The sequence below is a fragment of the Anolis sagrei genome, chromosome 4 (assembly GCF_037176765.1).
Source record: "Anolis sagrei isolate rAnoSag1 chromosome 4, rAnoSag1.mat, whole genome shotgun sequence".
In the NCBI taxonomy this organism is placed as follows: Eukaryota; Metazoa; Chordata; class Lepidosauria; order Squamata; family Dactyloidae; genus Anolis; species Anolis sagrei.
In genome coordinates, this window is record NC_090024.1 from 158,987,368 (window position 1) to 159,008,224 (window position 20,857).

The following is a 20,857-nucleotide window of genomic DNA, read 5'->3' on the forward strand; positions in this document are numbered from 1 at the left end:
CAAAAGTTTGCTAGATTGAGTTATGGGGAGAAAAAGGACTACTTGAAACCTTTGTAAAACAAGCTGCAAGCTAAAGATAATTTCTCTTTCCACTCTTTAGAATCACAACCATTATTTCTAAGGCTGCATTTCAGATTAGATCAAAGCATGCAAGGCACGCAGGGCAGGATGTTGTAATAATATGATTTTGAAATAGAATTTAATATTTAGCACAAACTGGTGGTAAACAAAGAGAATTTGCATACTTTAATGGGCAAAAATAATTATGACCTATCATTAGAAATGGTGTTTAAGGTTAGGATAAAACTATACTTTATGCTAGGAAATGGAAGGATTCTACAATTCCACACTCTCCATAATAAAGAACAGGTAAAAATAACCATGTTGTGCTCTGGACATAGGAGTCCACTTCATGTATCGCTCACATGAAGCAGTTTCTCAAAAGTAAGTTTGCATTTGTAGCATGCCACGTGTCCCAACGACACATGTTCACATGTTAGGGTGTTCATCCACTACAAAAGTAAATGCTTTGCTTTTAATCCCTGTGTTCTTGACAGAATGTAAGTTCAAGATTCCTTGTGTGAAGTTCTTCAAGTAGTGAATGGAGGGTAGGGCATTTTGGTCAAGCAAGCACACAGTCAATTTGCTACTCCAAAGGTCCATTCAGTCAGCAAACTATATGCTCTTAGAAACCAGCTTATTGTCGTGGTCACAAAGGCCACAATGAAACCTTTAAAAAGCACTTGGAAGTCTTTTCTAATTTAAATAGAAGTGTGATAATCATAACTACATCCATCCAACTGATTTCAAGATGGCTGTTGAAAAGAACTCAGTTTAAGTAGATTGTGCTTAATCATTATTATGCACCATCCCATTTCTTATCCTGAAAAAAACAGAGTGCCAAGTTTTGTCTTTCTGTATCAGGATTGGGATTGGGTGTGGGGAGACTGCAGCCCCCCCCCCCCCCCCATGTGTTGTTTATGCACAACATCCTACATTTTAAATTATTTGCTATACATCCTAGAGTTTCTGTGAGTTGTAGTCCAGCAACTTCAGGAAGGCTACTCAGTTCCCATTTCAATGTATGTTTTATCTGCACATCAACCACACCACACAGGTTTTACTCGCCCAAAAGTACTCACTGAACATCTTGGCTGACTAGGGATATCCTGCTTAAGATTAGCCTTGTAACAATTTATTTATTTGCTTTATTTCTATACCGCATTTTTCAGCCCATAACAGGCGACAATTATCAAACCAATTTTCTTATAGGTTCTAGGGTGAACTGTAATTTTGGAAAATGAAAGGTTTCTATAGCAAATGATTACATTGCCTTCTTCCCCACAGTTCTGATCTCGATTGCTATCTTGGGACTACTATAGGCTGAGCATCCCTTATCCAAAATTCTGATATCCAAATTTCTCCAAAATCCAAAATTGTGACAGCTTTGTTTTCTGATAGTTCAATGAACACAAAGTTTATTTTGTGTGTAAAATTATTTAAAATATTATGTATAAAATTACTTTCCTTGTATGTGTATGATGTGTATATAAAATTTCATGTTGAGTCCCATCTCCAAGGCATCTCTTTATGTATATGCAAATAATAGGTGTTTCAAAATCCAAAAATAATCTGACATCAGAATATTTCTGGTCTCACACATTTTTGATTAAGGATGCTCAGGCTGTACTTAAACATTTACAAACAACCACACACTTAATGACACATTTATTAGGTGATTTAAAAATAACCCTATGCAAGTCTTCAAAACACATGGGAAATCTATACTGCCTGGATTGATCAGTTACATTCTGAATGTGTGTATAAGACTTACCACGTTATCACAGCATGGCTTTAAAGCAGGCAGCCCTGCATTTCTGCCAACTGTGGAATTCTGGGAAATGTAGTTGGGAAAGCGTGGACCTCTGTCGCTGAGAATTCAAAAGGCCCCACCCTAAACTACATTTCCCAGAATTCTGCAGGCAGCAGAAATGCGGGGATGCCTGCTTTAAAGCCCTGCTGTGATAACATCGATATACTTTTGCATTCTAGTTGTCACTGCTATTCCTCCCCATACCACTCTATACACACATACATTAATAGTTTTGTTGTTTCCTTAAACATTTTCCGGTACTGTGTCAAACTAGAACAAATAACTAAAGCATTTGGACAGATGTATTCATCTGGGAGAGGATAATGGGAGAAATCAGACAGCAGACATACCTGTCATTGTTTGACTGTCAGCTTGTGTGCAATTTCAAGCAATTAATAAGGCATACATTTTTGTTTTCCATCTTAAACTGTTGCATGGTTATCAGTTTAATTCTCTTCTATCCTGACTAGAGCATTACTGAAGCATTTTTTTTAAAACATCCATTAGTTAGTAGACAGAAATAATTCTCCATTCACGCCAGATTGCACATCAAAATTCAAGCTTATTAATTCCAACATTGATTATAAGGATCATTGGGAGAATGATGCCTATACAGCTGTTTCGAACATCACACATTTTTGAAGGACCAATATATTATTATTTTAAAGAAAACATATATAGATAAAAAACCCAGCATGAGACATTTTCTCCCCTTCCCACAACTATCTGTTATTCTAAAATTTGACATCAGCATATAGATAGATTCATCAATTATTGTGTGCAAACCTCAGAAAAAAGAAAAGGGTGATTTGGAAGCTTTATTTTTTGATATTTTGAACATGAGTAACTGAATGGACTCAGAAACTGTGTGTTGAAACCTCCCAAATAAACTCTGGCTTTCCTAAATTGGCTCTTATCTGTAAGAATAAAGAGCCAAAAAGGGTTAAGTCCTGAATAGCTTTAATACCAGGCAGATTTTTTTTTAATATGGAGCGAGCTGATATTCTTCTCTACTCCCTTTGAATATGCTTATATTCAGAAATATTTGGCTTGAAACAGTATTCAAGGTCAGATCTGACTAAGTTAGAATTTATTTATTTATCATATCAGAAGCAAACTGAGGATACAGTTGGAATATATTTTAAAACATGAAGTTTTTAAAATATATATTATACTAAATGTCCTTTGACCAGTAGCTGGCCACTTCGAGTGCCTCTGGTGTTGCTATAAGGAGGTCCTCCATTGTGCATGTGGCAGGGCTCAGACTGCATTGTAATATGTGGTTTGTGGTTTGCTCTTCTCCAGCAAGTTAGAATAGAAAGGTTTCATTGCTTCTTTTGATTTGTATACTTTATTTCTGTTGACACAGTCTAGAATTACATTTACTTTCATAATCAAAACAGAGCAAACAATAAAAGGAATGATGTTGCTACTATGTTCTTCATAATGGTACTGCTTATATTTTTAGAACATTGTGACCATCAAAATATGTAAACCTGCACAGCTCATTTTTCTGGCAAAAGGAACTAGAACTTGGCAGAACTATACATATCAATATAATTCTTTCAATTAAACAAGATAATTTGTACGTGATTTACTAAGGATGCATTCCTTCTAAACTCCAGTCAGTCAATTTTGTGTATCCATATGCTGATAGATCAAACAAAAATTGGGACACATCCAAGGGCATACCAGACAGTAACCCAGATAGTTTAACAGGCAAGTTTCCAATTTTGTCAATATTCTTGCTTTCTTGAAATGAGTGAGCTTAGGTACAAAAAATCATATTGAGGCAAACAACATAGCACCTTACAAGAACAAGTGTATGCCTCCTCACCCTTAATAAAAGCCTTGATCTATGATTAATTGATTAGATGGATTCCATTGGGATTATGACTCAAAGTCAACACAGAGCTGTTACATATGCATTAGCAGGTTTTGTGTGTTTTAACACCCTTAGCACTCAATTAAAAATTATGGTTGATTATGCTAAATCTAGAATTATTTTACATAACATCAAGCACTAATATATTTCCTACTGCATCAGAAAAAGGAGGATACTCTTCCTCTCTATAAAAAACATCATAAGCTGTGATAGCTTATGATCTCAAAGACCAGCATTTTAATGTTGAGGCCAAGCAAAGGTTTTCCTTTGGCTGGTTGCAAATGAGATGTAAATGTGTCATTTATTTGTTTTTGCTTGTTTGTTTATTCCATTTGTATGCTCCTTTCTTTTAATAAAAGAAATTAAAATACACAAATTAAAATAATATAATTTTAAAGGCCTTCAAAAATTAAGAAATAAATAAAGCACACACACTAATAAGCAGCCTCCCTGGTTATGCATTACAAGTGTGCTTGAACAAAAAAAAAGTCTGCCTAGTGGTAAACGTAAAGCAGGGAGGAAACCAACTAACTTCACATTGAAGTGCATTCCGTTTTGGGAGCAATCACAGAGAATGGTGAAACCAACCACTTCACCACACTAGGGAAAAAATCCACTTAAAATCTGGTTTCTGCCTCCTGCAGAATTCTTGGGTTTGTAGTTTAGTGAGTCTGTTAAAGGCTCCTCCCTAAACTGCAGGAGGCAGAAACCGGGGAGAAAGCCCTCCCCTGTGTATCTTACTGCTCTGACAGGTTTGGGTAAGGAGGTACAGTCTTTCGGATAGTCTGGACCAGACGGTATAAGTCTTTGTAGGTCATGATAAGCATTTCAAATTGTACCTGGAAATGAATAAATAACCAGTGATGCTGTTTTAACAAGGGAATTATATGCTCCCTGTAACTGGCCCAGCCAGCATTTTGGTTGAAGCATTTTGGATCTGCTAAAGTTTCCAAAGAGATCTCCACATACAGTGGGTTACAGTAATCCAAATGAAATCATGGTATGTGTCTGGCCATCCCTGTGTTGCTTTCTTTTTTTAGAACAGAGTTTCAGAAAGCTCAAATGAATGGATTAATAGTGCGATAAACAAATGGCAATTCCTTAAAAGATGCAACATTATTTTATCTATCCCAATCCTATTCTCCTAATATAGCTTTCCTCTTGCAAACATTGTATGTCCAACCCTAGCAGGAATAAAGACTAAGTGTGCCATGCCGGGGGTATGGATATGGCTATGACATAGCTTAAAGTTATGCTATGGAAAAGATTCTCTTTTCCCTCCATGTTCCTCACCACCCTTGTCTTGCTTTCATGAAAGTTACTTTTTAAAAAATACACCTTCATGGAATATAATATGCATATTTATATGTGAAATGGAGTTGACTTGATGTAAAGTAAGGCTATGATGAAAGCTTTTTGTTTAGGAGATATCAAATTGTGATTGGTATTACAACTTGTTCTATAAGAGGGGGTGTTCCTGGATGCAGCATTACATACATGGCTTTTATATTCACAAAACTGCCTTTGTCCAAGTTCAGCTAGTATATCAACTTCATTTCCTAGGCAATTAGATTTGGCCATAGTGTCCATGCCTTAATATTTCTATACCAGACTACTGTAATGCACTCTTGAAAATTGTTTGGAAGGTAAAGGTAGTAACAGAAATTGCTTTTACACAATATTGTTGACTATGCACTTTAGGGACAATATGTAAGTGATTTCTGAACCAACAATAATGGCTTCTGAATTGTTTCTAAGTTGAATTCAATATACTGGTTTTGAAGTGGAAGGTTTTTAAACTACTGAGAGACATGATCTGAAAGGCCACCTTTTCCAGTATGTGTATACATGTATATATCTTTAAGTTATATGTCAAGTTTTCTTAGGCAAGGAATGCTCAGAGTTGGTTTTGCCAATGCGTTCACCTGTTCTGCAGAGGCACTGTTTTATGTTCAATCACCATTAAGTGAAAATGTAGTTATTATAGAAGTCAGGACGTTCCTTCTCACAGCATCTTATATATTGAACTCTTTCCCAAAGACTATCGGGCAAATTCCACCCTTGCTAGGCTTCTGGTATATGATCAATGTATATACTCTTTAATTTTTTATATGTAGATGATGGATGAAACTGTTATGAACAGAAGAGAAGCAAAAGGGACAGGTACAGCATCAGAACCCTGAACACAGCTTTTCAATTACTTTTGATCAGGGACAAAGAGAATTACTGCAACAATCAATGCAGAGAAATAGAAATCATGACATTAAAAATAGATCATAATCTGAGAATTCAAAGGAATGTTTAAATCAGAACTCAAACTAAAATCTGTCTACAAATATGGAAAATAAAAGACTAGCCCACAGATTGGAAACACTCAGTATGTATTCCAACCCTCAGAAACGAGACATCAGGAATTGCAGTAATGACCAGACTATTGTCTGAATTTTTCATGCAAGCAAATGATGCTGGGTTCAAAAGAGGAAGAGACACAATGGATCATATTACAAATATACATTGGATAATGGAGCACACCAAAGAATTTCAAAAGAAAATCAGCCTGTGCTTTAAAGGTTATACCAAAGCCTTTGATTGTATAAATTGAAAACTATGCATCACTTTTTTAAAAAAACTTTGCTTGTCTAATGCATAGCCTGTTCTCATAACAAGAAAGTACTGTTAGGACAAAACATGGAGAAACAAATTGGTTTCCAATTAGCCATGGAGTCATGCAAGGCTGCATTTTATCACCCTGTTTAACTTGTATGCTAAATATATCATGTGCTAAGCTGAATCAGACTATGAGGAAGAAGGTGTGAAAGCTGGAGAAAGAGGCATTAACAATTTAATGAAAATGACACCATACTGCTAGTAGAAAATAACAAAGTTTCGGCACAATTGTTGAAGAAAGTCAAGTAATTAAGTTCAAAAAGAGAAACAAGAATAATGAACACAGATTACTTATATAACTTTAAAGATGCCAAATTAGTGAAAGATTTCCTATACCTTGGCTCTGTAATTAATCTAAACAGGAATTGTAGTCAAGACATCAGAAGAAGAGTAGGGCTTGAAAGGGCAGAAGGAACTCAACAAGATGCTGAAGAATAAATTGAATACTCAAGTGTTTAGTATTCAAAGCCATTGTGTTTCCAGATTCTATGTATAGTTGTGAAAACAGATCAGTGGAGAAATCTGATAAGAAGAAAATCAATTATTTTAAATTCATTGTGCTGCTAGAGAAGTGTTCCGTTACCAAGGATAATATGTTATGTCTCCCACCATAGAATGATCATTTTTACTTTTTCATTTCCAGTGTTAGCCAGAAGCCCAATTCTCTTTTATGCTACTTTTTAGTCTAACTTAGGTGATATTGGGTCCAGTTTCTTGCCACATACCAGCCTATCTTGTTTTGCCCCCTTCCCCCAACATACTGATCAATAGTCCCATAGCCACCTCTAAGAATAAATGTTTACACTTTGGAAAAATGTATATATTTTTATTTTAAAATGTACACAAAAATTATTTACAAATTATGTACACAAAAATTATTTACTTGAGGCCTTTCTTTGGATAATTCCATAACAAAGGCATTGGCTAAGCAAATCAAATTCGAGGTCTTTTTCCTGGATGCCGACAAACGGCAAGAGAGACATTCAAAGCCAACTGTTTAAGCAAACTGCCAACAGAAGATGAAATAGCAGGTATTCCTCAGATGTATGCTCAATATGGAGCTGTCTGGATGTCTTACAACTGAGTCATGGATCCTAATGTAAAATCTTACACACTACGATATCATATGATTCTCTCTGGAGGAACTTAGAATTCCAGCAATTCATACTTATTGTTCTTTTCTTCTGAAAGACACAATAGTGTGAGTACATTGGTAAAGTTCTTTGTATACTGTAGCATTCAATAACATTTTGTTTAAAGAATATTTTACTTGTTGTTTACAGAGAAAGCTAGAGGATCAAATATTCCAAAGAATATAAACAAGCTTTGGACAGCTTTGCCTTTTCAAATACCTTTGGGAGTAAACGTTTCAAAAGACTTAATAAAATAAATACAAAATCATATCCCAGCCTGCCAGATTGTAACTGCAGACCATGGGAATGATATCTGGAAAGGATCCAGACAACATAGTTGTAATAAATCCTGGTTCAGTTTCTCAAGAGATGTCTATCTCTCTGTCTAGGAAGGCCAGATAAAAAACCACTCATGTTGTAGTTTTGCTAATTATTCTGGGATTCCACAAATGCCCAAAGTTTGGGCATTTGTGGAATTTTCAGTTTGGGATGTTTCACATATTTAGAAACTAAGGACCTTATCAGACACAGTCTTCTCTGCATCTTCTCATTTCTGTACATCACCAAAATGTAGTCCCACAGAGCCCATCACATGATGCAGAGCAAATTCAGTGGAACTCTGTGGGACTCTGTTTTGGCAATGTGCAGACACAGAGTCCAGAATGGCTTTGGATAAGTCAGGTAATACCCTTGATTCCTCTTTACTTGAAGAAAGTGAAGAGAAAGCAAGACAGGATGGGGAAAGGACAGGGACCATGTGTCTTCTGGGAGGCCATCCCAGAAGATAGGGAAAGATGTTAGGGAATGAAGGAGGACAGATCCCTTTGCTTTCCCCCTGACCATCTGATGAGGTCCTAAGTGTGGTGTTGCTTACTGTTTAAGACTTCCTTAAGAACTTTCAACAGCTCTTACTCTCTTTGGGTAAGAGCAGCTTTCTTCACTTCTCATCCCAAAATGACTATTTTGCTACAGTTTTATCTATTAAGCATATAATTATTGTTCTTCTCTTTGAACATTTCTGTCTTTGCCTGTGTTCCCATATGATGGATTCACATGACCTTATTTTCCCATAAAAATTTTTAGAAAGAAGTTTTGCATTTGCATTTCTTTCTCACACAAACATACACACACCCTATTTATTTATTTATTTGCTTTATTTGTATACCGCATTTTTCAGCCTATACAGGCGACTCAATGCGGTTTACATGGTACAGGTTATCACAACAATGTCAGTGCAATTAAAACACAACAAATATAACAACAAAATCAATAGACACCAAAACATTGAAATACTGGATACTAGCTAGTTCTAATGCATATTGTAGCTAATGTTGATTTTACATTTCCATTGCAGACAAGTGGGGAAACTTACATGAATGTAGTGCTAATATAAGAACGTGAAAGCTCTGGCTTAGTAATATGTTATTTCTGTATCTTGTATTTCTGTAGTTTGATATTTTATCTATTTTGACAAGTAGCATCTACAATATTGTATGCAGGCAATTCATGACAGCAAGCTGCCTCAAACCTACATGTTTTCATCTGAATGTCAATAGAATCCGGAGTTAATCAGCTGAACCATCTAAGACACTTTGCCCTATAAAACAATACATTAGCAGTAGCCAGGTTAGTGGTGAACATTCAATATCATCACAGGATACAATGAATGTTTTAGCAGGTGATACTGGCAGGTTTCACATGAGTGAGCCCTCATACTGAGTAGTAGTTCTCAACCTGCAGGTCCCCAGAAGTTTTGGCCTACAACTCCCAGAAATCCTAGCCAGTTTACCAGCTGTTCAGATTTCTGAGAGTTGAAGGCTAAAACATCTGGGGACGCACAGATTGAGAACCACTGGAGTAGTGGGATAGGACCACTACTCAGCCCTGGAAACCCCACTCAGCCCTGGAAACCTACTGGGTGATCTTGAACATGTCACACTCTCTCAGCCTCAGTAAAAGGCAAACCTTTGAATAAATCTTGCCAAGTGGGATTTATGATGGCATTAGCAAAAGCCAATTTGCTTGAGAGTGCATAACAGTAACAATAAGAAAATGATACCATTGAGATCATAGCACATGAATATGTTTGGGATGAAACTTGCAATTTTTTAAGACAACTTGTTCTATATGAGGGGGGTGTTATTTAATTGTACAGGAAACTTAAACAATAGGAACTAGCTGGCTCTTGCCCAAAAGCCCAATCTTGTTTAAAGAGTGTTCTTGATGTATTTAAAACTCCAAGAATGATAATCTTCAACTTTATTTCTCCCTATGGTATATAGCAATCTCTCACCCCTCTTATAGCAGATGGTGTTGCAGCACAAACTGAAAACAGGTGAAGGGCCCACCCTCTCTATGACTACACAACTGTTATTCATTGATGTTAGAGTTTAGAGCATCTCAGCGACACTGATATGTTCCATGCCTGTCAGTTGAATTTATATTTATCCATTGATAAGATATGAATCATGTATTGAGCCACAAGAAATTAAAAAGGTGTGCGGAAAACAAATACTATTGTATCAAATGATATGATCCATTGCTAAAGAGCCAAATATATTGAAATGGTCTCACTACCAGACTAGCCTCAAAGAAGGCAATAGCAAACGCCCTTTGAGAATTTTTTTTTGCCAAAAAACCCTATGATAGGTTTATCTTTGGGTTGCCATAAGTCAGAAACAACTTGAAGATACAACACACACTTGGGAAAGAACTAAGTGAAAGCAACATTTTTCATTTTTGAACATTTTTCAACACCGCAATGAGTCGCCCCTGGGCTGAGAATTGCGGTATATAAGCGCAGCAAATAAATAAATAAATAAATAAATAAATAAATAAAAGCAATGAAAACATATTTGAACAAAGGAAGTGCAATCATTGCTCAACATTCGTGGGTTCGGATTTTCAGATTTGCTTATTTGTGGATTGTATTAATTGGGGGACTCTAGGAATCTCAGGTGTCAGGCAGTACCTTGAGATTCCTAGAGAAGTTAGAAAAAAATGTGAGTTTTCTTTTGTGATTTTTTCAACTTTTGTTATTTGTCCTGTACTCTTAACCCCTCTGAAATGGAAGGGCCTACTGTAGTGAGGTACAAAAGGTAAGGAGTGGGATGGGATAAAGTGAAAAAGCAACAAGCATTTGAAGTTTAGGTAAGGGAAACTGGGGACCTTTCCAGATAGGACCTTTATTGTGGGAACCCCACAACAAAGGAGGGGCTGTCCAGACAACGTTCTGGACAGTCGCGAATTAATTCGCTACAAACCAGGAAATTTGCTACAAAGCAGAAAAAACTGGTTTGTAGGGAATTATCCGCGCCTTCTTGGAAGATGCAGGATAAATCCACTATTTCCGGGTCTGGACTGCAGAATACTGCAGTTTAGACAGTATTCCCACAGTTTACCGGGCTAAAATCGCTTCCCCCCGCTCTCCTGGTGCATCATTTCTACGCGCCAAGAGAGCCAGCTGAAGCTTCTAATGGAGTACAAATATGTTTTTATTAGTTTTTTAATGGGCTTGGGGGGGAGGGGGGCTGCCGCACGTTCTCTCAGGCTAGTCCCAAGAGAACGTCTGCACACCCAACCCAGAAAGCACATGCCTCCAGAAACATCTGCGTTTTTTAAACATGGATGCTTCTGGGATAAAGGCCTATCTGGATCCTGCCTAGTTTTCTCAGTCAGAGAGCTCTGGCATCTCCTCAAACTACAGAGCTCAGGATTCCAAAGGTTGCAGGTGATGCAGTAAAAGTAGAGTCATAAAGTTACAAGTCAAGGGCTCATTGTCTCCACAAAGGGGCTGTCCTGATTCTGCCTTATTCTGGAAATTTTCCACCACCTTCTGAACTGCTCTACCTGTTCTGAAGCCTTGGAGAACTGAATGGAAAGGCTATAGGTTAATTTGAGAATAGTGGACATCACTTCATCCTTTCTATAAAAGAACTGAAGGTGCCAGTTGCATGAAGATATTTTTATCATAAATCTCTCTGAATCCAATCCACAGACAGTGCAGAGGAAAAATAAAAGAAGCTGAAATGTACACACTGAGAAATCTATTGGTTCTTATCAATCTTTGGTTAATATTGGAGTGAACTGGACCAGATAAATTACTTGATGCCATGTTATGTGATCTTTACAATTCCTTAAAGCTTTAAGAAGCCTCTGCTTAAAAGCTATGCTGAATATCTCTGCATTCTAGCTAGAATTTGCCCTGCCCTTTAATGAGAGCATTACAGATTAGCAGAATGTCAGCTACAGATAATTATTTTATCTAATATTCTCAGAATATCTATCCTGCAAAGAAAACCTGCATATAATTATAATAAAGGTCAGTTTAATTGTATAATTAACCTTGAAAGCAACAGGTTTCAGAGGTATTCTTATGATTTTAAATATAAGTATTTTCATAAAGCCGGTCATACTAAACAGTAATGAAGTTTTAATTCTCTAAATAAAAAATCAGCTCTTTTTCTATATTTCACCTTTTTCTATATTTCACCAACAAATGCTTGTTGCTTTTTCACATACTCACCTATTGTTATCTGTGACCCACAAATACTGTGTTTGCCTTTGGTGACAGTTTGTCAAGATAAAGTACGACCTCCATAATGGTGAGACTAGTACCACCAATTTCATCTATTAACATCCAACAAAATACCTCCACTCCAGAAAATCTTTTAGGTCTTCCAGGTGATTTTATAGTAAGCATGGGCAAACTTTGGCCCTCCAGTGTTTTGGACTTCAACTCCCTAAAATCCCAGCCAGCTTACCAGCTGTTAGAAATTGTGGGAGTTGAAGTCTGAAACACCGGGAGGGCTGAAGTTTGTCCATGCCTGTTCTATAGTATGCTTCCATTGGAAGTTACTGTAAAGTCTAGCTAAAGAAAGGGTTCCCAAACATTTTCAGCCCAGAGCCCTTTTTGAAGAGAAAGTTGCTCTTGGAGCCTTAAGAAATGTTTAGCGTTTAGTTCTGTCTGTGTTCTATGAGGTATATTACACATGATATATATACGGAAGTATGAATTATAAGGTATATATATTAATGAAGGAAACAATTGTTATAAAAGAACTTGAGACATTATTCATTGTTTAAATGGAACAACTAGTTAAGATCTTTGAAAAAATTAATGTGAACAATGTGCTTGATTCTTGCGGCAGAGTTTGTCAATGTCTGTTGCTACAGAAGTCAGTTGAAGATGCATATTGTCTTCTGCTTCCAAATGAGCTCAGTATTTAGTTTTTGTAGCCAAGTGCCTTGAAAAGGCCTTTTCACAAAGGTTTGTAGATCCAAAAAGCAGTAATTGCAATGTAGTTTTTGAACTTAATATTGAAAGATCCTCCCCTAACAGAGCCCAAAATTCAGGAAGTGATTTGCTTTTAAATGATGCCTGACAGTGGCTGTCCGAAACCATGCCTATAAGGAACTCTGCCACAGTGAGGGCTGCTGGCTTTGACATCACTGAAAATGGATCTACAATCCACTAATAATTCTTTCAAATCTATTCCTGAGTATCCCTTGGAAAGTTTAAATTCAAATTTTGAAACAAATTGTTAAGGAGCTGTTTTATTTTTTCATTGTTATGTTATTTTCTTCTAAAAAAAATTAGAATCGATGAGAAACATGTCAGATCTTTATTTTCTATGCTTTCCATGTAGAATACTACATTCTTCTTCAGTGTGGCAATAATGTCATTAGCATCTAGTATTGTCTTCCATTTCCCTTGTATGGACGTGCTGAATTCATTCATTTTTTAAAAAAAAATGTCTGCCAAGTAACATAATTTGGACAACCATTCCCAACCATTCAAATCAGCTCTTTTTCTTTTTCTAGCAAACTGTTTTTGTCATTCAAATGTGAAGAAAATTCAAATCAAAGTTCAAATAAATGAGACAATGCTTTATTTCATGACAATCACCGTACTTACCGGGGGGGGGGGGGGGGGGAAGGAGGGAAGCAGCATGGCGCCGCCTGACAGAGAGCCCCTCACACTCATGTGGAGCACACTTTGGGAGCTACTGAGCTAGAGGATCTACCAATTTTTAGCGAGTATTTTGTTGTTGTTCATTCGTTCATTGTGCCCCACTTTGTGCTGGTCAGTGACTGTAATAAAGTTTTGTACTTGCACTTGTACCTCCCTCAGCTCCTTCAGAGTCAAGTCAGGCACTTCAAGGATACCTTCCATCCATCTTGCCCTTGGTTGGCCCCTCTTCCTTTTTCCTTCCATTTTCCCCAGCATCATTGTCTTCTCTAAGCTTTCCTTTCTTCTCATGATGTGGCCAAAGTACTTCATCTTTGCCTGTACTATCCTTCCCTCCAATGAGCAGTTGGGCTTTATTTCCTGAAGTATGGACTGGTTGGATCTTCTCACAGTCCAAGGCACTCTCAGAACTTTCCTCCAAAAGCTTCTATCAAAAGCTTCTATCTTCCTTCATTCAGCCTTCCCTATGGTCCAACTCTCACATCCGTACGTTACTACAGGGAATACCATTGCTTTGACTATGCAAGTATTCGTTGCCAGTGGGATGTCTGTAGTCTTCACTATTTTATCAAGATTGGTCATTGCTCTCCTCCCAAGAAGTAAACGTCTCCTGATTTCCTGGCTGCAGTCTACATCTGCAGTAATCTTCGCACCTAGAAATACAAAGTCTGTCTCTACCTCCACGTTTTCTCCCTCTATTTCCCAGTTATCAATCATTGTTGTTGCCATAATCTTGTTTTTTTTAATGGTTAGCTGCAACCCAGCTTTTGCACTTTCTTCTTTCACCTTGATTAGAAGGCTCCTCAGTTCCTCCTCACTTTCAGCCATCAAAGTGGTATCATCTGCATATCTAAGGTTGTTAATGTTTCTTCCAGCAATTTTAACCCCAACCTTGCATTCGTTGAGCCCCGCACATCGCCTGATGTGTTCTGCATACAAGTTGAATAGATTGGGTGAGAGTATACAACCCTGCCCTAAGCCTTTCCCAATCTTGAACCAGTCTGTTGTTCCATGGTCAGTTCTTACTGTTGCTACTTGGTTCTTATACAGATTCCTCAGGAGAGAGAGAAGGTGGCTTGGTATCCCCATACCACCAAGAACTTGCCACAATTTATTATGATTCACACATCAAAGGCTTTAGAGTAGTCAATAAAGCAGAAATAGATGTGTTTCTGAAACTCTCTGCCTTTCTCCATTATCCAAAGGATATTGGAAATTTGGTCTCTCGTTCCTCTGCCTTTTCTAAACCCAGCTTGTACATCTGGCAACTCTCTCTCCGTGTATTGCAAAGGATCACTGCCTTGTCATGGCGCTGGAGCTTGAGCACCTCAATGATGCCATGAGCGAAACCGTGAAGGGACACCCAAGACAAGATGGTCGTGGCAGAGAGGTCAGACCAAGCACAATCCCTGGGGAAGGTAATGGCAAACCACCCAAGTCTTCTTGCCAAGAAAATGAAATGGACCAGTACAACCAGAGATATGTCGGTATGCCATTGGAAGATGGGACTCCCAGGTTGGAAGATGGTCAAAATGCTATTGGGGTGGAGCAGAGGATAAGTTCAACTAGCCCCAGATGTGATGATGCAGCTAGCTCAAAACTAGCGGCCAACGGTGCTGGAGGTGAACGATAAATCCGATGCTCTAAAGATAACACACCATAGGAACCTGGAATGTAAGATCTATGAGCCAGGGCAACTGGATGCTGTTATTGGTGAGATGTCAAGACTAAAGATAGACATTCTGGAGGTCAGTGAACTGAAATGGACTGGAATGGGCCACTTCACATCAGATGACCACTAGATCTACTTCTGCAGACAAGAGGAACACCAAAGAAATCGGGTAGCCTTCATAATTAATAAGAAAGTCACTAAAGTGGTGCTTGGATACAATCCAAAAAATGACAGAATGATCTCAATTTGAGTGGAAAGCAAGCCTTTAAACATCACAGTGATTCAAATATATGTCCCAATCACAGCTGCTGAAGAAGCAGATCAGTTCTATGAGGATCTGCAGCACCTACTGATGGTGCAGCACCATTATTTTTATTACAGGAGACTGGAATGCTAAGGTGGAAAGTCAAATGACAACTGGGATCACAGGCAAGCATGGTCTGGGACAGGGAGGATACAGTACCTCTTTAAGGATTTTCTAGATCCTACAACAAGGCTCTGTGGTAGCTTTGAATGGATTTTGAATGGAATTCCTTCATTCTAATATGATTCACTATTACTCAAGGTGTCTTATTTCCACAGTAGTTCAGGATACAGAATTCAAACTGTACAGACATAGAGGGCCAGGTAGATTTTCTGAATAGGATGAATAAATGGAATAGAGGACTGAAAGGCAAGATCCTTAGAAATCCAGGAGGAAATTTTCACAAGCAGAAGCATTTATATTATGGCAGTTCCAGACAGCCCTTTATCCCACAAACACCTGCATTACAAAAAGTGGATGTTTGTGAGGACTAGCCCAAGAAAACATCTGGAGGCCCTACCCCCAAGCCCCCAGACCCCTTAGAAAAGTAGTGAATTGACATGCCAGGAGAGTGGGGGGGGGGCAATTTCACTCCCTCCCCTCCCCCCTCTCCTGGCGTGTCATTTCTATGCACCGGGAGAGCTTGCCAAAGCTTCAAATGGAGGATAGGTAAGTTTTTACTACTTTTCAAGGCATCTGGGGGGTTGGGGGAGGGGCGGTGGGCATTCTAACAGTTTATCAGGCTTATTTAGCCCTGTAAATTGTGGGAATTCTGCAGTCCAGACCAGGAAGTATTGAATTTATCCTGTGCCTTCCAAGAAGGCATGGAATAAATCCACTAACAAATTAATTCAGCACAAACCAGGTTTTTCCTGGCTTGTGCCAAATTAATGTGGGATTTCCCAGAATGTCATCTGGACAACCTCCTTTTTATTGCGGAAGTTTCTGCAATAAAGGGACTGTCTGGATGGGCCCTCAGGGTGCTTCTACACTGTGGAATTAATGCAATTTAACACCATTTTAATTTCTGTCGCTCAATACTATGGAATCCTGGCTGTTGTAGTTTAGTCAGGCATACAGGACTCACGACCTTTCCACACAGCCATATAATCTAGAATATCAAGGCAGAAAATCCCACAATGTCTGCTTTGAATTGAGTTATCTGAGTTCACACTGCCATATATTCCAATTCAAAGCAGAAAATGTGGGATTTTATTCGGCTGTGCAGAAGTGACCCTAGTTTTCTGTCTTGCTTGAGTTTTATGAATTAGTATATGTATAGGAAATGAGAAAAAGGAATTAACCCTGAGGGTATAATTGGTTTTAAAAAGTGTGTTTTAAGAGGGAATTTTGAAAAATAATACTTTTTAAAAAATCATATAATTGTAAAAAGGATATTGAAAAACTTGTGGAAAAACACAGTCCAAAAATATACAGTCAGCACTCCACATCCACAGATTCGACATCCATGAATTCAGTCATCCACTGCTTCAAGGGTTTTTTTAATCTAAAGACAAACCTTTATTTTGCCATTTCATATATGTCACCATTCTACTATGCCATTGCATGTAATGGGACTTGGGCATCCAAAGATTTTGGTATCCATGGCAAAGTTGGGGAGCTCTCAAGGGGCCACTGTATTTTGCCATATGTCCATCCCTAGCTTTCAGTGTCCACATTTCCTAATATTGTTAAATATTAGTGGCCAATATTTTACATATTTATGTACATGTATATCTACCTATTTACCAACTTTTAATTCCACTTTTTCACCACTCAAGCCTCCAATTCTAAATTGACAGCACCAATAAATAAAAACAACAACAATCAATAAAACAACTGTTGCTTGTGTTAAAAAAAAAAAAGACTGCTTCGCCCAGGCTTTTTTTTTCAGTGGTAAGACTCAAGAGAAAGAAATGGTAGATTCTACTTGTATTTCCTCTTTCATTAGTTCTTTCATACTTTCAGATGTGTCCAGGTGGAGGCCACAACCATAATGCAGCCCAATCCTTTCCTCTTCTATATGTGCATTCATTCAACTGAATAGGTCAAAAGCAGTGGAGCCTGGTGGCTTCAAAAGCAGCAGGGTATTGAGTCTGCTTTGTGGCTTTCATTTAGATTTTAAACGAGCCATCGAAGAGCCAAAACTTATCCCTATCCCTAACCTTCCCTTCATGGCAAAAGGGAAGAAAGATAACCTTTTCCTAACAAATAAAGAATACAGTTTTTCAAGCAAATGCTTCTTTTTCCTATCTAATGTGTCATCTCTTCTGTACTGAAGTCCATATTTTTCTTGACTATGTTATTGAAATACATGTAACATTTACTTCACTTCTGCTTCTTTTCTATCCAAAGAGATTGAGCACATGCATAAGATTACTAATGTGATTTTTTCCCTCAAACAGCAGTCTGCATATGATCAAACTGTTTTTGAATGGGATATCTGGGTAATTTTGATTTAAATGAAATGCCTAGACAAGAAAGCACAATTTCATGTGAATACCTGGGAGAACATTCTGGAAACCAAAGAGATTTACCAATAAATTCAATAAACATTTGCAGACTGCTCTTAATTATATACTTGAAAGGATATAGGGTTACAATCCTCTTTGACCTCGGTTACTATAGTACTTTGTGCTGTTTGACATAAGTGGATCAGAAAGGCTTTTTCTTCTCAACAGTACAGAAAATGTTTAATCTTTTCTCATTAAATATAAAAAATATTGCTTCGAATCCAATGTCTGCCTTAGAAAACAACAAAAAAATCTATATCTGCATTTCTTCCAGGTTAATTTAATGGCATTTGGTGTCATAATCTATAAAGTATTCCAACAAACAGCAATGCTAAAGCCTGAAGTTAGCTGCTATGAAAACATACGGTAAATTCCAACTCTGATCCCTTTTTTTGTTTAACATCTGTAGATTTTAAAATATATATGCACTGAGGTAATTCGTTTTAACTTTATTATGCTTTGCCATCCCTGGGGGAAATGCTTTGCTCTGTTTATGAAGAAAGAAAATATATACTAGATTGTATTAAGGCATTGGTCTTGCTGACGACTGCATTAATCTCACTCACTGAATTTTAATTATTTGGCCATTGACATAAATGGCACTGGTCCCAATGACCTTTCCCATTATGGCCATTTCAGTAATACTTTTACTGAAACAACAACAACTTATGTATGCACCATGAAGTGCCAGGAAATTTGAGTAAACATCATGCAGTCTTTAGGGATTAAAAATAAAATAAAATTCTTGGGCAAGTATATTGATGAGTTGATTGTTAAATAGATTTCTAATTTAGCAAAGCTTGGATGAGGTGAATGGCTTCCCAAAAGCTGCACTTCAAATAGAATTGCCATCTTTCCTCTTATTATAGAACATATATTGTGAAGAAACTTAGCCTGGGGCTCAGAGCCCTTCCACACAGCCACATAACCCAGAATATCAAGATGGGAAATCCCACATTATCTGCTTTTAACTGGAATATAGGGCAGTGTGGACCCAGGGCAGATCCAGACAGCCTTTTATCCCAGGAACATCCATGGTTTTAAAACACGGATGTTCCTGGGAGGCTATCTACACCCACCCCAGAAAGTGCGTGCTTTCTGGGGTAGGTGTCCAGATATTGTACTGGGACTTCCCAGTACAACATCAGGAAACTACCCCCCCCCCTCCCAGAAACCCACCTAAACTGAGTAAAAAAGGAAAAGAACTCAACCGGCCTCATAGAGATGGCTGCCGGAGTTCTCCTGACACATACAAATGACACGCCATGAGAAAGGGGGGGGGGGAGCAATTTTCTTCTCTTTCCCCCTTCTTCTGGTGTGTCATTTGTACATGCCAGGAGAACTCTGGCAGCTGTCCCAAGGAGGCCGGGTGAGTTCTTTTCTTTCTTACTTTTTTACTCAGTTTAAGAGGGCTTTGGGGGAGGGGGTTGGAATTCCCAAAGTTTTCTGGGTAATTTAGCCCGGAGAACTGTGGGAATACTTTCTGGACTGCAGTATTCTAAGTCCAGAACCAGAAATAGTGAGTTTACCTCACACCTTTCAAGAAAGCGTGGAATAAACCCACTAACTAATTAATTCACTACAAACTAGGGTTTTCCTGGTTTGTAGCAAATTAATTTGGGACTGTCCAGAATGCTGTCTGAACAGTCCCTCCTTTATTGTGGTAGATACCACAATAAAGGTACTGTCTGGATGGACCCTCAGATAACCCATTTCAAAGTAGATATTCTGGTTTGCATGGCTGTGTGGAGGGCCTTTGGTTCAATGCTGCACATGACTACTCAGGAGTAAATTCTATTGAACTCAGAAGCACATACTCCTGGGTAAGTGAAAGTGTATCAGATTGCTGCCTGGGTCGCATTTATTTCACTAAGGTTGAACTAAACATGTATGTCACTCTCCCAATGAAAATGAGGTTTATTGTTTTTTAAAACAAATAGCTATCTATGGCTATTTGGTTTGTTTTGCGAGGAAGACAGACATGGGGATTCAGTCATTTGTTCTTTTCCCATGATTTCTTAAACAGTTTATATCATGTGGCTGTTATGATTTTTCCATCAACTTGTTCTCTTTAAAGCTGATTTATAGAGACCTTGAAAACCATTTGTGCTGGAAAAACTAGAGTGTGCTACAGGGACCATTGAAAACAACTTATTGTTTTTGTTGCTTGGAAACACTCCTACGGTTTCAACGGCACCGTATTAGATTTATGGTTCAGATTTAGCAATTGTTTGATTGATCACTTTTGTCCTCTTCCCTCAACCGATCAGCTCTCACAGGGCACTGCATCTAATGAAGTCAAAAATGTATTCATGTCTGGGGAAGCAACACCATAAAGAGAAGAGCAGGGGTGGGGGAGAGGAAAGCTTTATTGTGTGAAGAAAGTCCAGAAATTAAAGAGAAAACCAATCAGTGAGCCCATTTGCAAGACAACATGGTGTAATTTGTCAGAGTCCATGAGCAATGCTAGATACTTGTAATATATATTTTAAAAGAGGGTGTAAAATCAGAGCCAATTGATGTGTGTTCTGCTTGGAGATCAGCATTCTAACCCTGCAACTATTTAAAGTTCTTTTGCATTGTAAAAGCAAAATCCTTCTAATATAAAGGGAAAGTCTGGTTTTACAGCCAGCACCATCTCTGTGGCTGAAACTGAGAAGCAGCCAAAAAGCTGCCTTTGATGTCATGCACATGTGCTGACCTAAGAGCATACTATACATTTTTCCCCAAGGTTTCTTAGGGGGTATACTTCATAACAGACATATGTTTTACCTTGGGGAATTACACTAACAGTAGATTTAAAATCAAATCATATGGCTCTGCAGTACACCAGAGAAAA

At 38.0% G+C, this 20,857-nt stretch overlaps 1 protein-coding gene across 1 annotated transcript in view; it reads left to right on the forward strand.

Annotated features, from left to right (window-relative positions):
- ADGRL4 (adhesion G protein-coupled receptor L4) overlaps positions 1-20,857 on the forward strand; it is a 143,144-nt gene that overhangs the window by 117,693 nt on the left and 4,594 nt on the right. The window contains exon 14 of the mRNA XM_060773795.2: positions 18,293-18,384. Within this exon, the coding sequence (XP_060629778.2) occupies positions 18,293-18,384 (92 nt within the window). The remainder of the gene's footprint in view (positions 1-18,292; positions 18,385-20,857) is intronic.